This window comes from Chiloscyllium punctatum, chromosome 19 (genome assembly GCF_047496795.1).
Source record: "Chiloscyllium punctatum isolate Juve2018m chromosome 19, sChiPun1.3, whole genome shotgun sequence".
NCBI lineage: Eukaryota > Metazoa > Chordata > Chondrichthyes > Orectolobiformes > Hemiscylliidae > Chiloscyllium > Chiloscyllium punctatum.
Window position 1 is genome coordinate 51475717 of NC_092757.1, and position 16566 is coordinate 51492282.

General features: G+C 41.6%; 1 protein-coding gene across 5 annotated transcripts in view; it reads left to right on the plus strand.

Annotated features, from left to right (window-relative positions):
* The window catches only part of LOC140491339 (NADPH--cytochrome P450 reductase-like), a 143171-nt gene extending 126605 nt beyond the window's left edge, over positions 1–16566 (plus strand). For all 5 annotated transcript variants that reach the window (XM_072589374.1, XM_072589376.1, XM_072589375.1 and 2 more), the window contains 7 exons: positions 1640–1758; positions 2896–3077; positions 4755–4904; positions 5850–6117; positions 8623–8768; positions 10780–10865; positions 11754–16566. In XM_072589374.1, coding sequence (XP_072445475.1) covers positions 1640–1758; positions 2896–3077; positions 4755–4904; positions 5850–6117; positions 8623–8768; positions 10780–10865; positions 11754–11898 — 1096 coding nt within the window. In that variant the 3' untranslated portion in view covers positions 11899–16566. The remainder of the gene's footprint in view (positions 1–1639; positions 1759–2895; positions 3078–4754; positions 4905–5849; positions 6118–8622; positions 8769–10779; positions 10866–11753) is intronic.

Here is a 16566-nt window from a genome sequence, read left to right on the forward strand (position 1 = left end):
TTGACTTTCAAGTCTTATGGTCTTACATAAATTAATTGGAAAGTTTTGAACAGTTATGTTTAAAATTTTGGAATTATCAACAGTATACAGGGGAACCTCGATTATCCGAACTTGATGGGCGGGCACTATTTCGTTCGGATAATCGATTATTCGGTTAATTGACTAAATGCCTTTCCTCTAGGACTCTGAGTTTTTAAAGTCTGCTCCCCGTTCAGGAGACTGCAGCAGCACGCAGCGCGTGGGTCCCTGTCCAACACTGACCCTGCCCCTGCCCCTAACACTGACCCCACTCCCCGTGCAACCCCACCCCCCTGCTCCTGTGCGACACCACACCTGCCCATGCAGCATCGTTTCTTTCTCCTTCCGCCTCCCCCCCACCACCCAAATCCCCGTGCAACACTGCCCCCTCTCCAGGCAGCTGGACTAGACACCAACAAGTCTGCAATTTCCCTTGTGGGGTAAGTCTCCAAATAGCACAGGTTCAATCTTTGCCCTGTACAGGACAATGTTGGTCAGATTATCTGGGAAAGGTAGGGGGGTTTAAGGTACACTCCTATGTAGCACTCCAGGGAAAGTGTGGGGGGAGAGAGAGAGGGCGAGTAGTCAGTCATTTGGAGACCGTGCCTGTTCAATCACTATAAACAAATGACGCGATCACTGTTGGAAACCCATCTTTGTACTGTTTCCATCAGGACCTCGAGATCTCCTTTTGGATAATCCGATTTTCGGATAATCGAGTTTCCTCTGTATTTGAGTGTTATCAAGTGTAACGAGAATCTATTAAGTAGCAGTCAAACTGGATTAAGGAGTTTATAATAGAACAACTTCCTTGTCTTTTCCATGGTGTTGGGAGTGACAGATATGTGGGTCATGATGTTGTGAAGGCATTTTCCCATGCAATTGCAGAGGTTGTAACACCTGTCCCTTTACCTCCTCTCTGTCCAAGGCCCCAAACTCCTGTTCCAGGTGAAGCAGCATTATACTTGTACAACTTTCAATCTAGTCTACTGTATTTGCTGCTCACCATGCCCTCTCCTCTACATCCAGTGCAGACTGGGTGAAGGTTTTGTGGAATACCCCCTCCCTCTGCAAGAATGCACCTGACCTTCCAGTCACTTCCTATTTTAACTTGCCACCTTGCTGTCATGCAAACGTTTGTAACCTAGGCCTGCTATTCCAGCAGTGTGCTAATGGAAGCTGGGACAGCATTTCATTTGAGCATTTTACAGCCTTCAGGACTCAACATTGAATTCAACACATACGGACGATAAACTGATGCCATTTTGTTTTCCAGCCTCCAGCCATCACCACCACCACCACCATGTTTATTGCATAGGTTTTCTCTCATCGCAGACATACTTATAAACTGTTCAGTGTAATTGAGAACTCAAACTTCAATTGAGGAGAGGAAAATCAAAAGAGGATAGACGGTTGTACACAGGGAAGCTTGCCCGTGAAGATCATGTCAGTGGATGAATGAGGAGTTAAGGCAGTGTCTTGGCTAATTTTGCCATATGGGAATGTGAGAGCATGAGAGATCTGATTTTTTTTTTTATGGCCAGTTAAAGATGGTAATGCACAGGACCAACTAGTTTAAAACCCTTATCTGGTGTCTTTTATTCCCCCTTTTCCGTTGCAGGTATGAAAGTGGAGATCACGTGGCTGTGTTCCCCACAAATGATTTGACAATTGTTAGTGAGATTGGCAAAATATTAAATGCAGACCTGGATGTAATATTTTCCTTAAAAAATCTTGATGGTGAGTAATGAATGAACATCCACATACAATAAAGGGTGTGAGTAGGAAAAACAAAATAATATTTGGTGTTGAATAATGGGCTGTTAAACACTTAGATACCAACATACTTTACTTTGAATGTGTTCAATCGATGCAGAAGGGGCTGTGATTCCAGTCTGAAGTTTTTCCCCCACTGATGGTTAAAGGAGAATCCAAGGCCTTTGCTTGAGGCAGATTTTTATTCACAAAATGAAGCATTACTGATCATATCTCCTCAGCTGTTGTTGGTAAACGTCTGTTAGTGTTGAAGTGAGGCCTGTTCTGGTGCAGTGGTAGTGTTCCTGCCTCTGGGCCAAAGGATCTGGCTTTAACTCCCATACTGTTACAGTGCGTCATAATGAGTCCAAACAGGCTGATCGCTGGTAATAATGATCTGCTGAAGTAACCTGTGCCCCTCACTTGTTTAACTTCAATTGATGTCATTTACAAATTCTCAGATCTGTGTATGTTGTTGTAATTTAATTAAGAGGCTACTAATTTAATAATCGTGCCACCAGTGGAAACATGAGAGAATTTAAAAATGAATTACTGTGAAGTTTACTCCATTGCTATTAGCAGAGTATTTCTTTTTAAAGGCAGTGGCATTTATGAATCCCATTTCCTTGAGTTTCCAACATTTTATTTTTCATTTTGTAATTACCCGAGAAAGGTCTGTTCTCAATTGTGCTTAAATATAAACCATTTGAAGTAAGCTGTCAAGAGTTCACAAGGCAAGCGACCCTGTCATCAATCTATTCAAAATTACTGAGATCAGTGCTTCCAGCCACTATAAGAGGTTCTTAAAGTCTTCCTCTGGGAATCTGTTTAGATACTTGACTATATAACCAAACATTGTGCAGCCTGGCGCTTGGCTAATGCTGATTAGGGTAGGTTAGTGAGCTTTGATAAAATAAAGAGATGCACGCAATTTATCCTCAATTTGGGGAAGTGTAATAACTTACCTACAAGTGGGACTTGTTTTTTTTTGTTTGAGATCAGTTATCTTTCAAGTGCTTCAAGTGCATATCATTATTTCATTACCATTACAATAGAAGTGCTGAACAAGTGCACTTTCCAGTGTGTCATTAATTTCCCTTTATTGTGTTTGTATGCTTCTAGAGGAGTCCAATAAGAAGCACCCATTCCCCTGTCCAACTACATACCGAACAGCTTTGTCACATTATCTAGATATCACCAATCCTCCACGCACTAATGTTCTCTATGAACTGGCCCAGTACGCGTCGGATCCCAAAGAGCAAGAATTTCTTCGGAAAATGGCTTCATCCTCCCCTGAAGGAAAGGTAAAAGACACCAGTGTTTATTGCGAGCCCTGTAACATAAATCCTGCACAACACTATTTGACCATCCTTATTTACTTTGTGATTTATTTGTGCCTTCTCTCCTGTGCATTACTTCTCTCGCAAGAGCTTTTCCATTTTAATCAGCACTATAAAAATTTGCCTTCGATCTAGCCCTCAGAATCTGTAATTTCCTCCTAACCTCCTTTGCCTCATCATCCCTCTCTCCCCCTTTATCTTGTTGAAACCTATCCCTTTGGCCAATTTCGGATAACCTATATTTAGAGGTAGCTTCATGTCTTTTTTTTTCCCTGTTAATGGTTCTGTCCAGCCTCCTGATGTTTTAGGGTGTTAAAGTTGTTACATACATACATACATACATGCATACATCACTAGAATCCCACTTCTGTTCTCTTGTGGCTTGCTCTTGCATAGAGACTAGGCTGAATTTTATTAAATAAATGCATATTCAATACCTACTGGTGGGATTATTTTCTGTAGGGTCAGTAAATTGTGGAGAATTTTATTACGTACATGTTCACAGTCTGGCACAACACAGCAAGTGCATTGAGTATAGGAGTTGGGAGCTCATGTTGTGGCTGTACAGGACGTTAGATAGGCCACTTTTAACATACTGTGTTCAATTCTGGTCTCCCTGCTATAGGAAGGATGCTGTGAAACTTGAAAGGGTTCAGAAAAGATTTACAAGGATATTGCTGGGGTTGGAGGGTTTGAGCAAAAGAGACAGGCTGAATAGATTACATTAGATTCCCTACAGTGTAGAAACAGTGCCCAACAAGTCCACACTGACCCTCTGAAGAGTAACCCACCCAGACCCATTTCTCTCTGACTGATGCACCTAACACTATGGATAATTTAGCATGGCCAATTAATCTGACTGCGCATCTTTAGATTGTGGGAGGAAACCAGAGCACCCAGAGGAAACCCACACAGACCCGGAGAGAATGTGCAAACTCCACATAGACTGTTGCCCAAGGCTAGAATCGAACCTGGGACTCTGGTGCTGAGAGGCAGTAGTCCTAACCACTGACACACAGTGTTGCCCTAGGCTGAGGCTCTTTTCCCTGGAGTGTAGGAGGTTGAAGGATGATCTGATAGAGGTTTATAAAATCGTGAGGGGCATGGATTGGGTAAATAAACAAAGTCTTTTCCCTGGGTAGGGGAGGCCAAAACTGAAGGGCATAGGTTTAATGTGAGAGGGGACATATTTAAAAGGGACCTAAGGAAGAACATTTTCATGCAGAGGGTGGTGTGTGTATGGAATGAGCTGCCAGAGGAAGTGGTGGAAGCTGAGTAAAATTACAACATTTAAAAGACATCTGGATGGGTATATGAATAGGAAGAGTTTAGAGGGTATATGGGCCAAAAGCTGGCAAATGGGACTGGATTATTTTGGGATATCTGGTTGGCATGGATGAGTTGGATTGAAGGATCTGTGCTGTACAGCTCTATGACTGTAAGAGGCCACAGAGTTTTTTTTTCTGACTCCTTTTGAACGTTTATTGAGCAGTGTGGTGTGCCTATGGTATAATCTGCTGTCCCACAAGACACGGGGGAGCACATGCTGATAACTGCTTAATAGAATAGCGTCCAATTGGTGAAAGTGAGGTGATCACGTCAATCTTTTTATAGTAAGGATGTCTCTATGTTGTGTTTCAGTCGCAATACCTCAAGTGGGTGGTGGAAGACAGGAGGAACATTCTGGCCATCTTAGAAGATTTGCAGTCTCTCCGTCCACCTATCGACCATCTGTGTGAGCTGTTGCCTCGGTTACAGGCTCGATATTATTCTATCGCTTCATCTTCAAAGGTGAGACTTATTGAGAAGCACTGCCAAATAAATACTATTCATGCAAATAATGTAACCACTTGCAACATGATCTTAACCATAATATAAGTAAACACACACATCATTTTAGTTTCTGATCAAAATTTCTGCCAAATATATGTTCAGTGATTGTTCTTTAACTGATGAATTGCTATCCTGTGGTCTGGTCATCTGTGTCAGTGAAGTTTGCCCATTCTTTTAATGGGAGCAACCCATGATACCACTAGATCTCCAGGGACAGGTGACAAGTTGAGCCCCTATTCTGCAGTGCTATTGGTATCAGCTTGTACGTCTTTAGTTCATCAGTTTGTCCTACAAAACATAAGCAGGTTGCAAGATAAAGCAAAAACAAAAGGGGAAAGGTCACCAGACCTGAAACACTTTTTCTGTTCATAGATGCTGCCAGACCTACTGAGCTTTTCCAGCAACCTCTGGTTTTGTTTCTGATTTATAGCATCCACAGTTCTTTTGGTTTTTATTGAAGATAAAACAGTTCAGCTTTGCCTGCCTCTTTGAGGATGAGTTGTGTGCACCCTTTTGATATCCATCTTTAGGCTTTGTCACCTGTCAGGAGAGAGGGGTGAGGAGTTGTAGAAGGGAAATCCCAGCAGCCTGCAAGCTTTTGCCTTAACTGTGCCATTCAGAATAGGACAAGGAATACAAATCCATTAACTCTCCTATAGCTGTGTTAGCATGCGCAGCAATAGTACGACTTGAGGTGAAATATAACTACAGTCTCCTATCTGAGCTCCAGTATTGGATCTGGTGTGAGAGTTCCAGAAACAAATAAACTAACTGAGGTACAAATATTTCTGTCAAAAGAATTCTGAGAGAGGTCACTGTTTTATGAAAACATGTCTGTAAAGAAACATTAATTGGCAGTGATTTAGTATTGCAGCTTAGTAACGTGTATTTTTTGCCATTTAGGTTCATACTGATTCCGTTCATATCTGTGCGGTTGTAGTGGAGTACATGTCTAAAGCAGGCCGCATCAACAGGGGCGTAGCAACTACCTGGCTGCATAATAAAATACCAACCGATAATGATCACAAACCCATTGTCCCAATGTACGTGCGGAAGTCTCAGTTCAGGCTGCCTTACAAACCCAGTACACCGATCCTCATGATCGGACCTGGCACCGGCATCGCTCCCTTTGTTGGCTTTATTCAGGAACGGGCTTGGCTGAAGCAACAAGGTAGAAGAACAAAATAATGCTTCCAAGGTTAACAGTGCCTGGAGTGCGCTTTTTTTTTCCGTTTTGATGCCTCTGTTTAGACTCTATGTATTGATCTTGATATTTCTGTAAAACTGCAGGAGCAGAATTAGGCCATTTGGCCCTTTCAATCTGCTCCACCATTAATCATGGCCGATTATGTGTCTCAGGCCCATTCTCCTGCCCTCTCCCTGTAGACATTGGTCCACTCACCACTCAAGAACCTACCTATCTCTGTCTTAAATACACTGAATGACTTGGCTTTCACAGCTCTTTGCAGCAATGAGTTCCACAGAATCACCAGCCTGTGGCTGAAAAAATTCCTCCTCATCCTAGTTCTCAAGGGTCGTCCCTTCACTCTGAGGCTGTGCCCTTGGGTCCTATTTCTCCTATTTGTGGTAACATCTTCTCCACGTCCACTCTGTCCGGGCCCCTCAGTACTCTGTAAGTTCCCTTTCTACTTCTCTTGAAACCTTGGTTTAAAGTTTTCCCTTTTTCTCCACCTTTACATATAGAGTTCTAGTTCTATCACAGTTAATGTATAGTCCTGCAAGGTATGACTATGGAACATGCTGTTGCTGGTGATTCTAGAGGTTCATTTTCATTTTAAGGCCTTAGCACCATGCGTTTGTAACACTAATTTTTTTATATATTATTTTTGGATTTTAAGCAGCATAGCCTTAGCTGGGTGCCAATTCTAAAATTGGCACAGATGATTTAGACTGAGGGTGAGCTGCATAATCAAAGTGGCTATCCTTGGTTCAAATATGGACAATACATGGTCAGTAATGGGGTTATTCAGAATTCCTGCACTCAGGAAAATCTTAAGGTCCAGACTTGGACTGCTAAGTGGCAGGTAACTTTAGTGCCGCCCAAGTGGCAGGTAATGGCCATGTTAGACCATGGCAGAGTCTCATCATCTCCCTTGACAGCAGCTCTGTATTTCCCCATGAGTTGCACATACACAGTGGCTGTAAGAGTGTCCCAGAATTCTTCAGCGAGTCACGTCACTCCCCTCCCCTCTCCTGAAAGTTGTTCCACCATCTTCAAGCCATACATCAGACGTGTGATGGAGTACTCTCCACTTGCCCAGATGTGTGCAGTCCCAGCTCAACCCCGAAGCTCAATGCCATCCAGAACTAAATGGCCTGCTTGATGGCCACTCCATCCAGTGGCCCAAGGTGTTTGCTTCCAAAATCTTCAATGCACAGGGCTAGTAGTGTGCAGGTACTTTGTCACCTAGAAACTAGTACGCCTCCATTTCTGGGTTGTAGTAAAATGTGTAACCCCTCCCAAACAGCACTGTAACTGTGCTTGTACTGCATGGACTGTTGCATTTCCCAAAGGTGCCTCATTGCTTCTTTGAGGGCCATAGGAACCGAGGTGATAAATGGTGTTCCTTCCTTCACTGTGTACCCGTTATCCTTCATTGATTGTGCTTCACTGAGAAAGCTCTGCGTGGTTACTTTAACATCCAGACTCCTGTAGGACAGGCTCATTGGTGTAAATCTATCCATTAGAAAGCAGCTGAACTGAGACAAGATCTCTAGGGCACTGGTGTTCTTTAGCACTCCTGGCTTCCTGGATCCAGTGCTGTTTTATTTACTTATGCTGGCATTGCCTCTGTGAAAACAGGTGGCTTTACCAAGCCCATTGTGCTACAGATGAACATCTGAATGGCCAAAGCTATAAACAGTTCCCACCAGTTTTGAAATTTTGCATGAGGCAAAGACACCATCCAGGGTTTGGATTCTGGTTCAGGATTTAAAATTGCTACAAAAACGAAAACTGTTTTTTACGAATTGGCTCACTGAATTACAACTGATTCTTATTTAATATTAAACTTAGCAGTAGAAGGCCTCTCACCATCTTGAATAAAGAGTAGCCACTATCTTCTAGAGCAACAGGATTCCACAACACTTTATACCCTCTTGCATTTCCCTGCCTGGGCCTCCATCCTGCAGACACTAATGGGATGAATAACTGCTGGAAAAATGGGGAATCCTAAATGTTACCCCTTGGAAAAGGAGCGTTCTACCTTTTAATTCTGCATCCATTCCTTTTTTTTTGAATCCTGATCCATCTAGTTAAATAGCACAATCCTAATCTATAATCTATAATCGCCTGTTTTGTCATGCTTTGTCAATATAATTTCCTGACTGCAGCAGATGCTTTTCCACACCCAAATTATCCTAAAACATCCATGAAACGCCTTACCCTCCACATTCTGCCTTTCCTCCTATCTGCAGGCTTTCAAAGATATATTTGGTGTTTCTTGCTGTTCAGCCTTTGTAGCTCCATAAAATGAGTCTTGTCCCTTCACTCACAATTCTAACCCTGAAGTATTGTTTGATGAAAAAGGCTTCCCTTTCTACAGCTTGATTTTCCCCACCCATAAAAGTCCCAAACTGACTCTTGCCCTGCAATATATTCACACAGAGGTGAATGTGCTCAAGCAGTAAGAGACTATTACAATTTCTTTGACAGGGAAGGAAGTTGGAGAGACTGTGCTGTACTATGGCTGTCGCCATCAGAATGAGGATTATCTATATCAGGAAGAGCTGGAGCAGTATCAGAAGGCTGGTGTCCTTACTCAGCTTAACGTAGCGTTCTCCAGAGACCAGGCAGAGAAGGTAAGCCCTGACATATGGACTACATCTTTCTTTCTCTCCTCTCTCCCACATCAAGACAAACCCTGATGTTACGTGGTGATAATTGGATGCGTCCCACACTTTTGAAAAGTGACTATTTTGAAGATCTGAATTTACATTGAAGAGATAAAGGGGGAACAAATTCATGGTTTTAGGAAATTTTGAAGTCTATCAGCTCTAACTGAAATACTTGACCAGTGTTTGGACGATAATGAGTAAAGTTTAATCTGTGAGGTTGTACTAACTATCTTAGGGATTGGTGCTGTCTCTGCACTGTATCTGATGTCATCATCACCCCAGTGCAGATTGTTCAGATAAAAAAGAATGAAGTGGTATTCTGCTAAATCTATAAGCTCTTCCTTTTGATCAATTCTTTATCTATCTCCACAATATTGATTGAGAGTTCAAAAGTTGGTGGATGCTACTTAAAGCTGAAACGTTTGACTGATCCAATCTTGTTTTCAACAAATTTGCATTCAACTTTGGGATATTATTTAGTTGGGGCAATTGGATCTGACCACCAAGCCCCTGGAGCTATTGAGTAGAGCCTCAGCAATTAGTGTAATTATCTGCACTTGGCTTTCAAATGGTATTGGAAAAGCTAGTCTCACTAAAGGTGACAATAAAACTAGAATTAGTTGCCATAAAAACCAGTCTGATTCCCTGAATCCTTTATGGAAGGGATCTGATGTAATCTATCTGGTGGTCTTGTGACTCCTGGCCCACGGCAATGTCATTGACTCTTGACTGCGCTGTGAAATTGCTTAGCATGCAAGTCCATCCAAGGGAGGGGCAACAAATGCTGGTGTTGCGAGTGACACCCAGCTCTCAAGATAATTTATTTTTTAAAAATAAAGCAGTCCCCAACTTTGTAAATGCTGGAAACTCTGAACCAGATAAAGTGAGGAGCTTTGGGTGGACAGGTCAGTCAGTGTAGTGGCCTGATTGGGAAAGCAGGTCCTGAGGAAGGTGCCCTTCCCTTCCCCCACCTGTGCTGACTATGCTGCATTGGCTCCTCTCCCCCCCGCCCCCCCCCCCCCCACATCAAAATAGCAACCGGGCATTTATTGACCAATTGGGATGAGGGTGGGCAGGCTGCCCATGGCCCTCCCCCCACCCTCTGTAAAATTTCAGATAGCTCTTGATTGGGTTAGAAGACTATCTGAGGAATTCTATAGCCTTCCTGCCGATGCCCCTGCCTCGTGGAGCTGTCAAGTTCTTCCCCTGTCAATAGGGTTTTTGAAAGTCATTTGGAATTGCACTGCCAGAGCAGGAGAGGCCATCATGCTGAAGCAATTGAATGTATGGGTCAGGACACATCCTGAGCACTGCATTCCATTCTGGGATTGAGGAAAAATCCCACTTTCTGGAAGTGGGGGAGAGAAAGGTTTCAAGGAAAGTCCTGCAGTGCCTGATGCCAGTGCTGTAGTGCCAAGTCCAAAAAAACAAGGCTGTTGATTCAGGGGCAAATTAATGGGATCCTTGCGTGAATTCTGAGCATTATCCCTTATTAAAAATGGGGAAACAAGGGTTTGTTTCATGGGGAGATGGTGGCTGGTGGGGTGATGGTGGTGGTGGTGGTGGTTGAACAGAAATTAAGCAAAAACAAGTCCAAGATTGATGATAGGAAGCAGTTCATCGCACAGTCTGGCTTATAGCTTTAAATCTCTCTGTTGCTTTCTTATTCATTTAAGACCCTCCTTTAAACTGACTACTTGACCAAGTTCTTAATTCATCTTAATATCTCTTTTGACTTAGTGTCAGATTGTATTTAATGAAGCTCCAATCAAATGTTCTGAAATGTTTTTCACTTTTGAATGTGGGTTAGAAATGAGTCCAGATGAGCAAGTGGCAGCAGGAAGTTGAATAATTTTGTAGCCTGCTATCAGACGTTCAGTGGGTTTTTAAACCGAGCAATAGGCCAAAGGCCTCCTTCAGTTAAAGATGTGATTTCAGGTAATTAATTTTTTTCCCCTCTGTCATGAACCCATAGGTTTATGTCCAACATTTGCTGAAGAAAAATAAAGAGCATGTGTGGAATCTAATCCAGAAGGAGGGTGCCCATATCTACATCTGTGGGTAAGCACACATTTCAGGCAGCATTTCAGATATGTAACACAGAACTGTATCGTTCATTTATCAGCTTCAGCTGAGAAATAGCGCAGTGTCATTTTCCACGTGTTTGACTCCTCTGAAACCAAAGCCGAGAAAAGGCTTGAAATGAACAGTCATTTCATTTCTGGGAGATAAAAGCATTAGAATGATCTTAAGTATGAGTCGGGGAGATAATGGCCTAGTGGTATTATCGCTGCTCTGTTCGTCCAGAGACCCAGGTAATGTTCTGGGGGCCTGGACTCAAATCCTGTCACAGCAGGATTCAATTGAAAAAATGTCTTTATCACCTCTGTGGTTTATAGACTCTTAATTAAAGGCACTCATTGAACATTGATTCAAGATAGAAATCAGTAGATTGCCTAAGGAGATGGTGCAGAAAAGTGGCAGTGTGGGAGCTCAGCAACAATCTAATTGAATATTGAAGAAAAGTGGATGGGCTGAGTCACCCCTGTTGCTATGTTCCATGTGATGGAATGGGATTGACTGGTTTGTTGTATGGAAAACCAGCTTGAATCGGAGTGTCAAATGTCCTCCTGCATCATAATAGTCATTTATTGCAAAGTAATTATTCATGCTGATAGCTTCGCTGCTAATTTTAATGTAGAGTCCAAACCATTAAGAGGGGCAAGAAATTTCTCTTGATAGCCTAGACAGTAATTATTCATGTCAGCATTATGGTCATTATTGTGGTGCTGACTGTGGGGCCTCACTGTGTTCAAACTGGCTGCCTACTTTTCTCCATCACGACAGTAACTCCACTTCCAAAATAAAAGCTATTTGGAGAAGTGCTCTGCAAATTCCTGAGGGAGGTGGAAGGAGCTATATGAATACAAATGTGTTTTTTTTTCCCAGTGACGCAAAGAACATGGCAAGAGATGTCCAGAATATGTTCTACACCATTGTCTCTGAATTGGGAGAAATGACACACGAGCAGGCTGTTGATTATGTGAAGAAACTGATGACAAAAGGCCGCTACTCTTCTGACGTCTGGAGTTAAACTGGAAGTGGGGGCAGTATGCTTCCAGTGATGTATTATGCACCTATCTGTTCATTGATGGGTGAATCAACTATCAGCAACTCCCAGCTGATGACCTCCACCAGTCAATACAAGAGATTTGTAATGTTAAACAACGAGGCAATGATTCTTTTTATTTGAAAAAAAATTCTTAAAATGTCCTTTAACTGTTTATGGGAACTAATTTTGTGCTTTATTAAATACTCTACTCCAGAATTCATACCAAAACTTTTCTTTAGAAACTTTCCATTGCTGCCTTTTTAAAGTTACTCTGAATTCCAGAATCCTTTTCCGAGAGATTCCTTTACGTAGCAATTGCCTATAAGGTCAGCTGCACCACACCGAATCGCTCAATTTATTCCCAGCGCCTACTATTTATCTTGTAATTTTTTAAAAAACCATTAACTATATTGCAGGAAAATATTGGGTTAGAACTTTGAAAACAACACCACCTTTTACATGGAACAATTTTGTGACCTAATCAATTGTTTTTGTTTTATTTGTAGCTCGCAATTGCTGCCTTTATCACTTTTTGATTCACGAAGTCTCAGATTTTGAGAGGAAAGCGGTGGGGGGGATGGGTGAACGTTGGGTGAGTGGTGTGGGTGAAGGTGTTGGGATTGCATTGAACTCTGAGCCTTTTCTATCCATTGAGTTCAGAATGCATGCAAAGCTTTTTAAACTCTTGCTTTAAAAATTCCTGTAAGATATTAAAATACACCGTACTTTGATCTAGCGATTTTCTACCTAACTTCTAACTTACAAACAGGAATGTGAAATTGTTGCCTCTGATGAGCCATTTACTATGGAGTCTTCTCTGTGACTTGATAAGAAATTGGAATTTTGTTGTCTTGGCTTAAGCTAACTTAACTTTTATGAAGCAAGGGTTTGTATATTAAACAGTAGCAAAGTCTGCATCAAAGGCAATATGTGATCTGAAATTTTAACTGGAGCCACTGTACCTGGGAATGTACATCCAGTCACCCGATAGCACGTATTAGCAGAAGCACAGATTAGCTGTTCAGAATCTCTAAATATTAGTTTACACTGTCAGCTTGACATGTTGATTAAAAAGGCGATTATGAGGCTGCATCATTTTATTAACAGAACTTTGCATTCAGCATCATGGCACTGAAACACAGAGACCTCTGACTGTTTTCACGGAGCACCTCTCCATCTCCTTGGTTAAGGAAAATAAAACTGGCAAAGCACGGCTACATCTCAGATTTGGCATTTTGGTTGTGCGTGCAGTTTTGGTAAAGTTCTCCTTCTGTAATCTGTCAAGAATGCTGACATGTTTGTGTGTTTTCAAAATACATTTTATTGTTATATTGCTACTCATACCAGGTACGTAATGCAACACTGGTGAACGCATCAAGAAAGACAATAACTTGCACTTTGTTTTTAACAATCGATTCCCAAAGTAAACAGGCAAGAAAATGCCCCATTTAAATTCACCTTTCCCCTCATGTTCTGTAGCAGAGGGACAGACAGGTGACTTCTCTACCAGTACCATTGTCTCAGATATCCTGACAGCTGGTTCACATTGACAGAAATAACTGTTTTTCTCTCTCTGCTCTCACTTTGAATAGTATCTCACCATTGCTCAGCCCTTCTACTTATTCTGAACTTGCATTCATATGCTACACGATGACCTCATGTCCTGGTGGCTTTTATAATCTTAAAGTTTTATTCGTAAACCTCCACCCCAATAAGATCTCATTAGGTCCAAAAGTGAATGGATCCCTGAAGCTCTTCAAAAGCTAAGAGTGACGTTAATTTAACCGGAAAACGTAACTGATATTTCTTCAAGTAGCAGATGAAATCAGTGGGAAGTATGAGTTCTGAAGGTAACTAGTGACTGAAGTACTAATTGTCAGTCACTGTTCCTGTAATTCAACAATGAGGCAGAATCACTGTATGATCGATCAAGTAGGGATTTTACAACAAAACTATGACCTTCATCGCAGAAACAAACACTTTCTTTCAATATTTTAGAATCACTGGAATTGTTTTTACAATTTACTGATGTAATCCGGCCCCCTCAGCCGCGTGAACTGATATTTCCACCTAACTTCTGTCTGCTGTGGATGGCCACCATGTTGTATCACACAGTCCCTTTTGGAATTGATGCACAGTGACCCCTGTCTGAAAGGGACTGTTGCTTCTGTGCAGCCTTTTTCCTGCACTGCATTTTCCTGATTCCTGTGTTAACTTAGTAGGTTTATTGATGAATGTTTAATTTCTAAACTTGCCCCAGTTTGTTCCAGCTGAGCACTTTATCATTCCTTGTATTACTAGCCTGTTTTTGTTTTGATGTGAATCACCATGTGCAAACTTAAGCCGTTGCTGAATGGCAAAGGGGTTGCATGCTGTTTTTGTAGTTATTCTTTCATTCATGGGATGTGGTTTCACTGGCTTGGCCAGCATTTATTGCTCAAACCTAATTGCTCAGAGGGCAGTTAAGAGCCAACCACATTGCTGTGGAGTTGCAATCACATGTAGGCCAGATCAAGTAAAGATGGCAGATTTCCTTTTCTAAAGGACACTAGTGAACTGGTTGGATTTGGATTAAACAAAGTATTCGTGTCTTCATTTGTCTTGCAATAACATCTATTATAGGTTAGGCATTGTAATGTGATTTGCATTCATGAATTTTTAAAAAGCTGCTTACATGGCTACTTTCATTGTATGCAGTAGCAAAATCTCTGCACTTACTGACAATTCCATTAGATGTCTGGAAATACATTTGGATTCTGTCTGAGCTGCTGAGAGGGAGATGTTTCGAATTCAATAGCCATTTAGATAGAAAATGGTCAATAGAAGGTTATCTGTAAAAAGAAATGGCATGGGGAAGTGCAATTTTTTAATCTCTGGCTTTTGCCTAATTACAGGTAATACATACGAAACTTTACAGTTTTAATTTGCAAGGAGGAGAGAATTATCAGATTTTTTTTCAAAATCACAAAGTAATGGACGCAATCACTTTCTGAGTTTCAATGAGAACGTGGCAGCTGAACAGGCCCAGGAATAAAAAGTGACAGCTGAATTCCGAGGAAATGGTAGTTTCACAGATCATGTTCGGTTCGAGCAAATTGAATTTGCAAAGAGAGCAGATTTCATTGTAATTTTAAAACAGGTAGGTGGTGTTAGCATCACCTAGGCAGAGCAAGATTCAATGTTTCCTGAGCAGACTGGCCCAGGTGAAGTTATTCATTCCTGCACTTTGAAGGAACTGCGCTTCTTAGTGGCTAGTAAGAGTTGACAGGAATGTAGAAAGATGCATTAGGGATTGGAATTCAGCAGACCCAGGATAATTAGTGCCAAGATTTTAAAACTTAAAATCAAATGAATATTTTTAACAAAAGGACCAAAAGCCAAGTTACTGGAAACGCTTAAAGTATGAACCTATCAGGAGAAGTAAATCCACCTGATCTGGGCAAATTGGCCGGGAGGTATCTCCAGACATTTGGAGGGAAATTTGGCAACCTGTCTCCTCCCAGTGAAAAGGTTTGTCCAAGTACAGGATAGGGCAAGTCTGTCATACTTATGCCAGTTGAGTTTGTTAAAATGATCAACAGGGATACTTTAATCTCGACTGTAAAACGAGCAGTGGGATATGGCAGGAGTGCAATGCATTCAGCAGCATCGTGATCTTGACTGCTCACAGGTGAAACTTGCAGATAAACCATTCACCTTAAGTTTAATACAGATACATTCATATATATTTTTAAACTTTAGTGTTTGAGTAGGTTGGATTGGTTCCTCTGCCTTAATTGAAAAATGGGAATTGTAACAACCCAGTGAACATTCATTCGTAGAGTATCAGGGTCTACAACATTGGTTTAAATTAGGCCAGTCCTAAACTAAACTGGGAGAGCCTCCAATCCATGCACTCAATGGATGGTCAAATTTGGGCTGTGTACCCTGCAGCTCAGTCCTGTACTTCTGTGTGTACTTTTCTGTTAGTTTTAACTTTGTGCGTCCTGTGGTTAAGTAAGGGCTGCCTGGTATGCTGCTGATCCTGACCGATTCACTCCGTAATCCCTGTGAAAAGGTCAGGGCGAGCTGCTCGGTTGGCATACTTCCTGCAATGCAATGCAATACCAATTTGACTGACTAGATGAAAGTCCCTAATGCATGTAACATTGCTGTTCCTTCCCCAAATTGAAAGTCATCTTGCCAACTGAAAGCTCTGGGGAATCTGCACAAGGCCAGGCTGCTACTTAATTACTACTTTCTTACAAGGGTTCAGTGTGAATGCTATTTGCCTCAGTGTGCTGCCAATTGGAAGATGTATATATGTCAAATGCACTGTTGTCTCAGTGGCCCTAATATGTCATGTGAAATTCTCAATTGCATTAATTGTTCTACAGAAAGATTCTAATTCATGTATAAAGCACCAAGAGTTTTTAACGAAGGTAGATTGCCATGTGATATGAAGTGAGGGAACATCCAGTTTGATATTACACAGGTGAGCCCATCTCAAATTGTCTAATCTGTTGGAAGGGATTACTAGTTTGTACTTGACCTCTGTTTCCCTGGTTTAGTTTTCACTTGTCTGGTTCTGAATAACCTAACAGTATCTTGTTCAATGTTGTACATCCATCATGTAATTTGTCTCTGACAACATTAAAAGCATTACAGAGA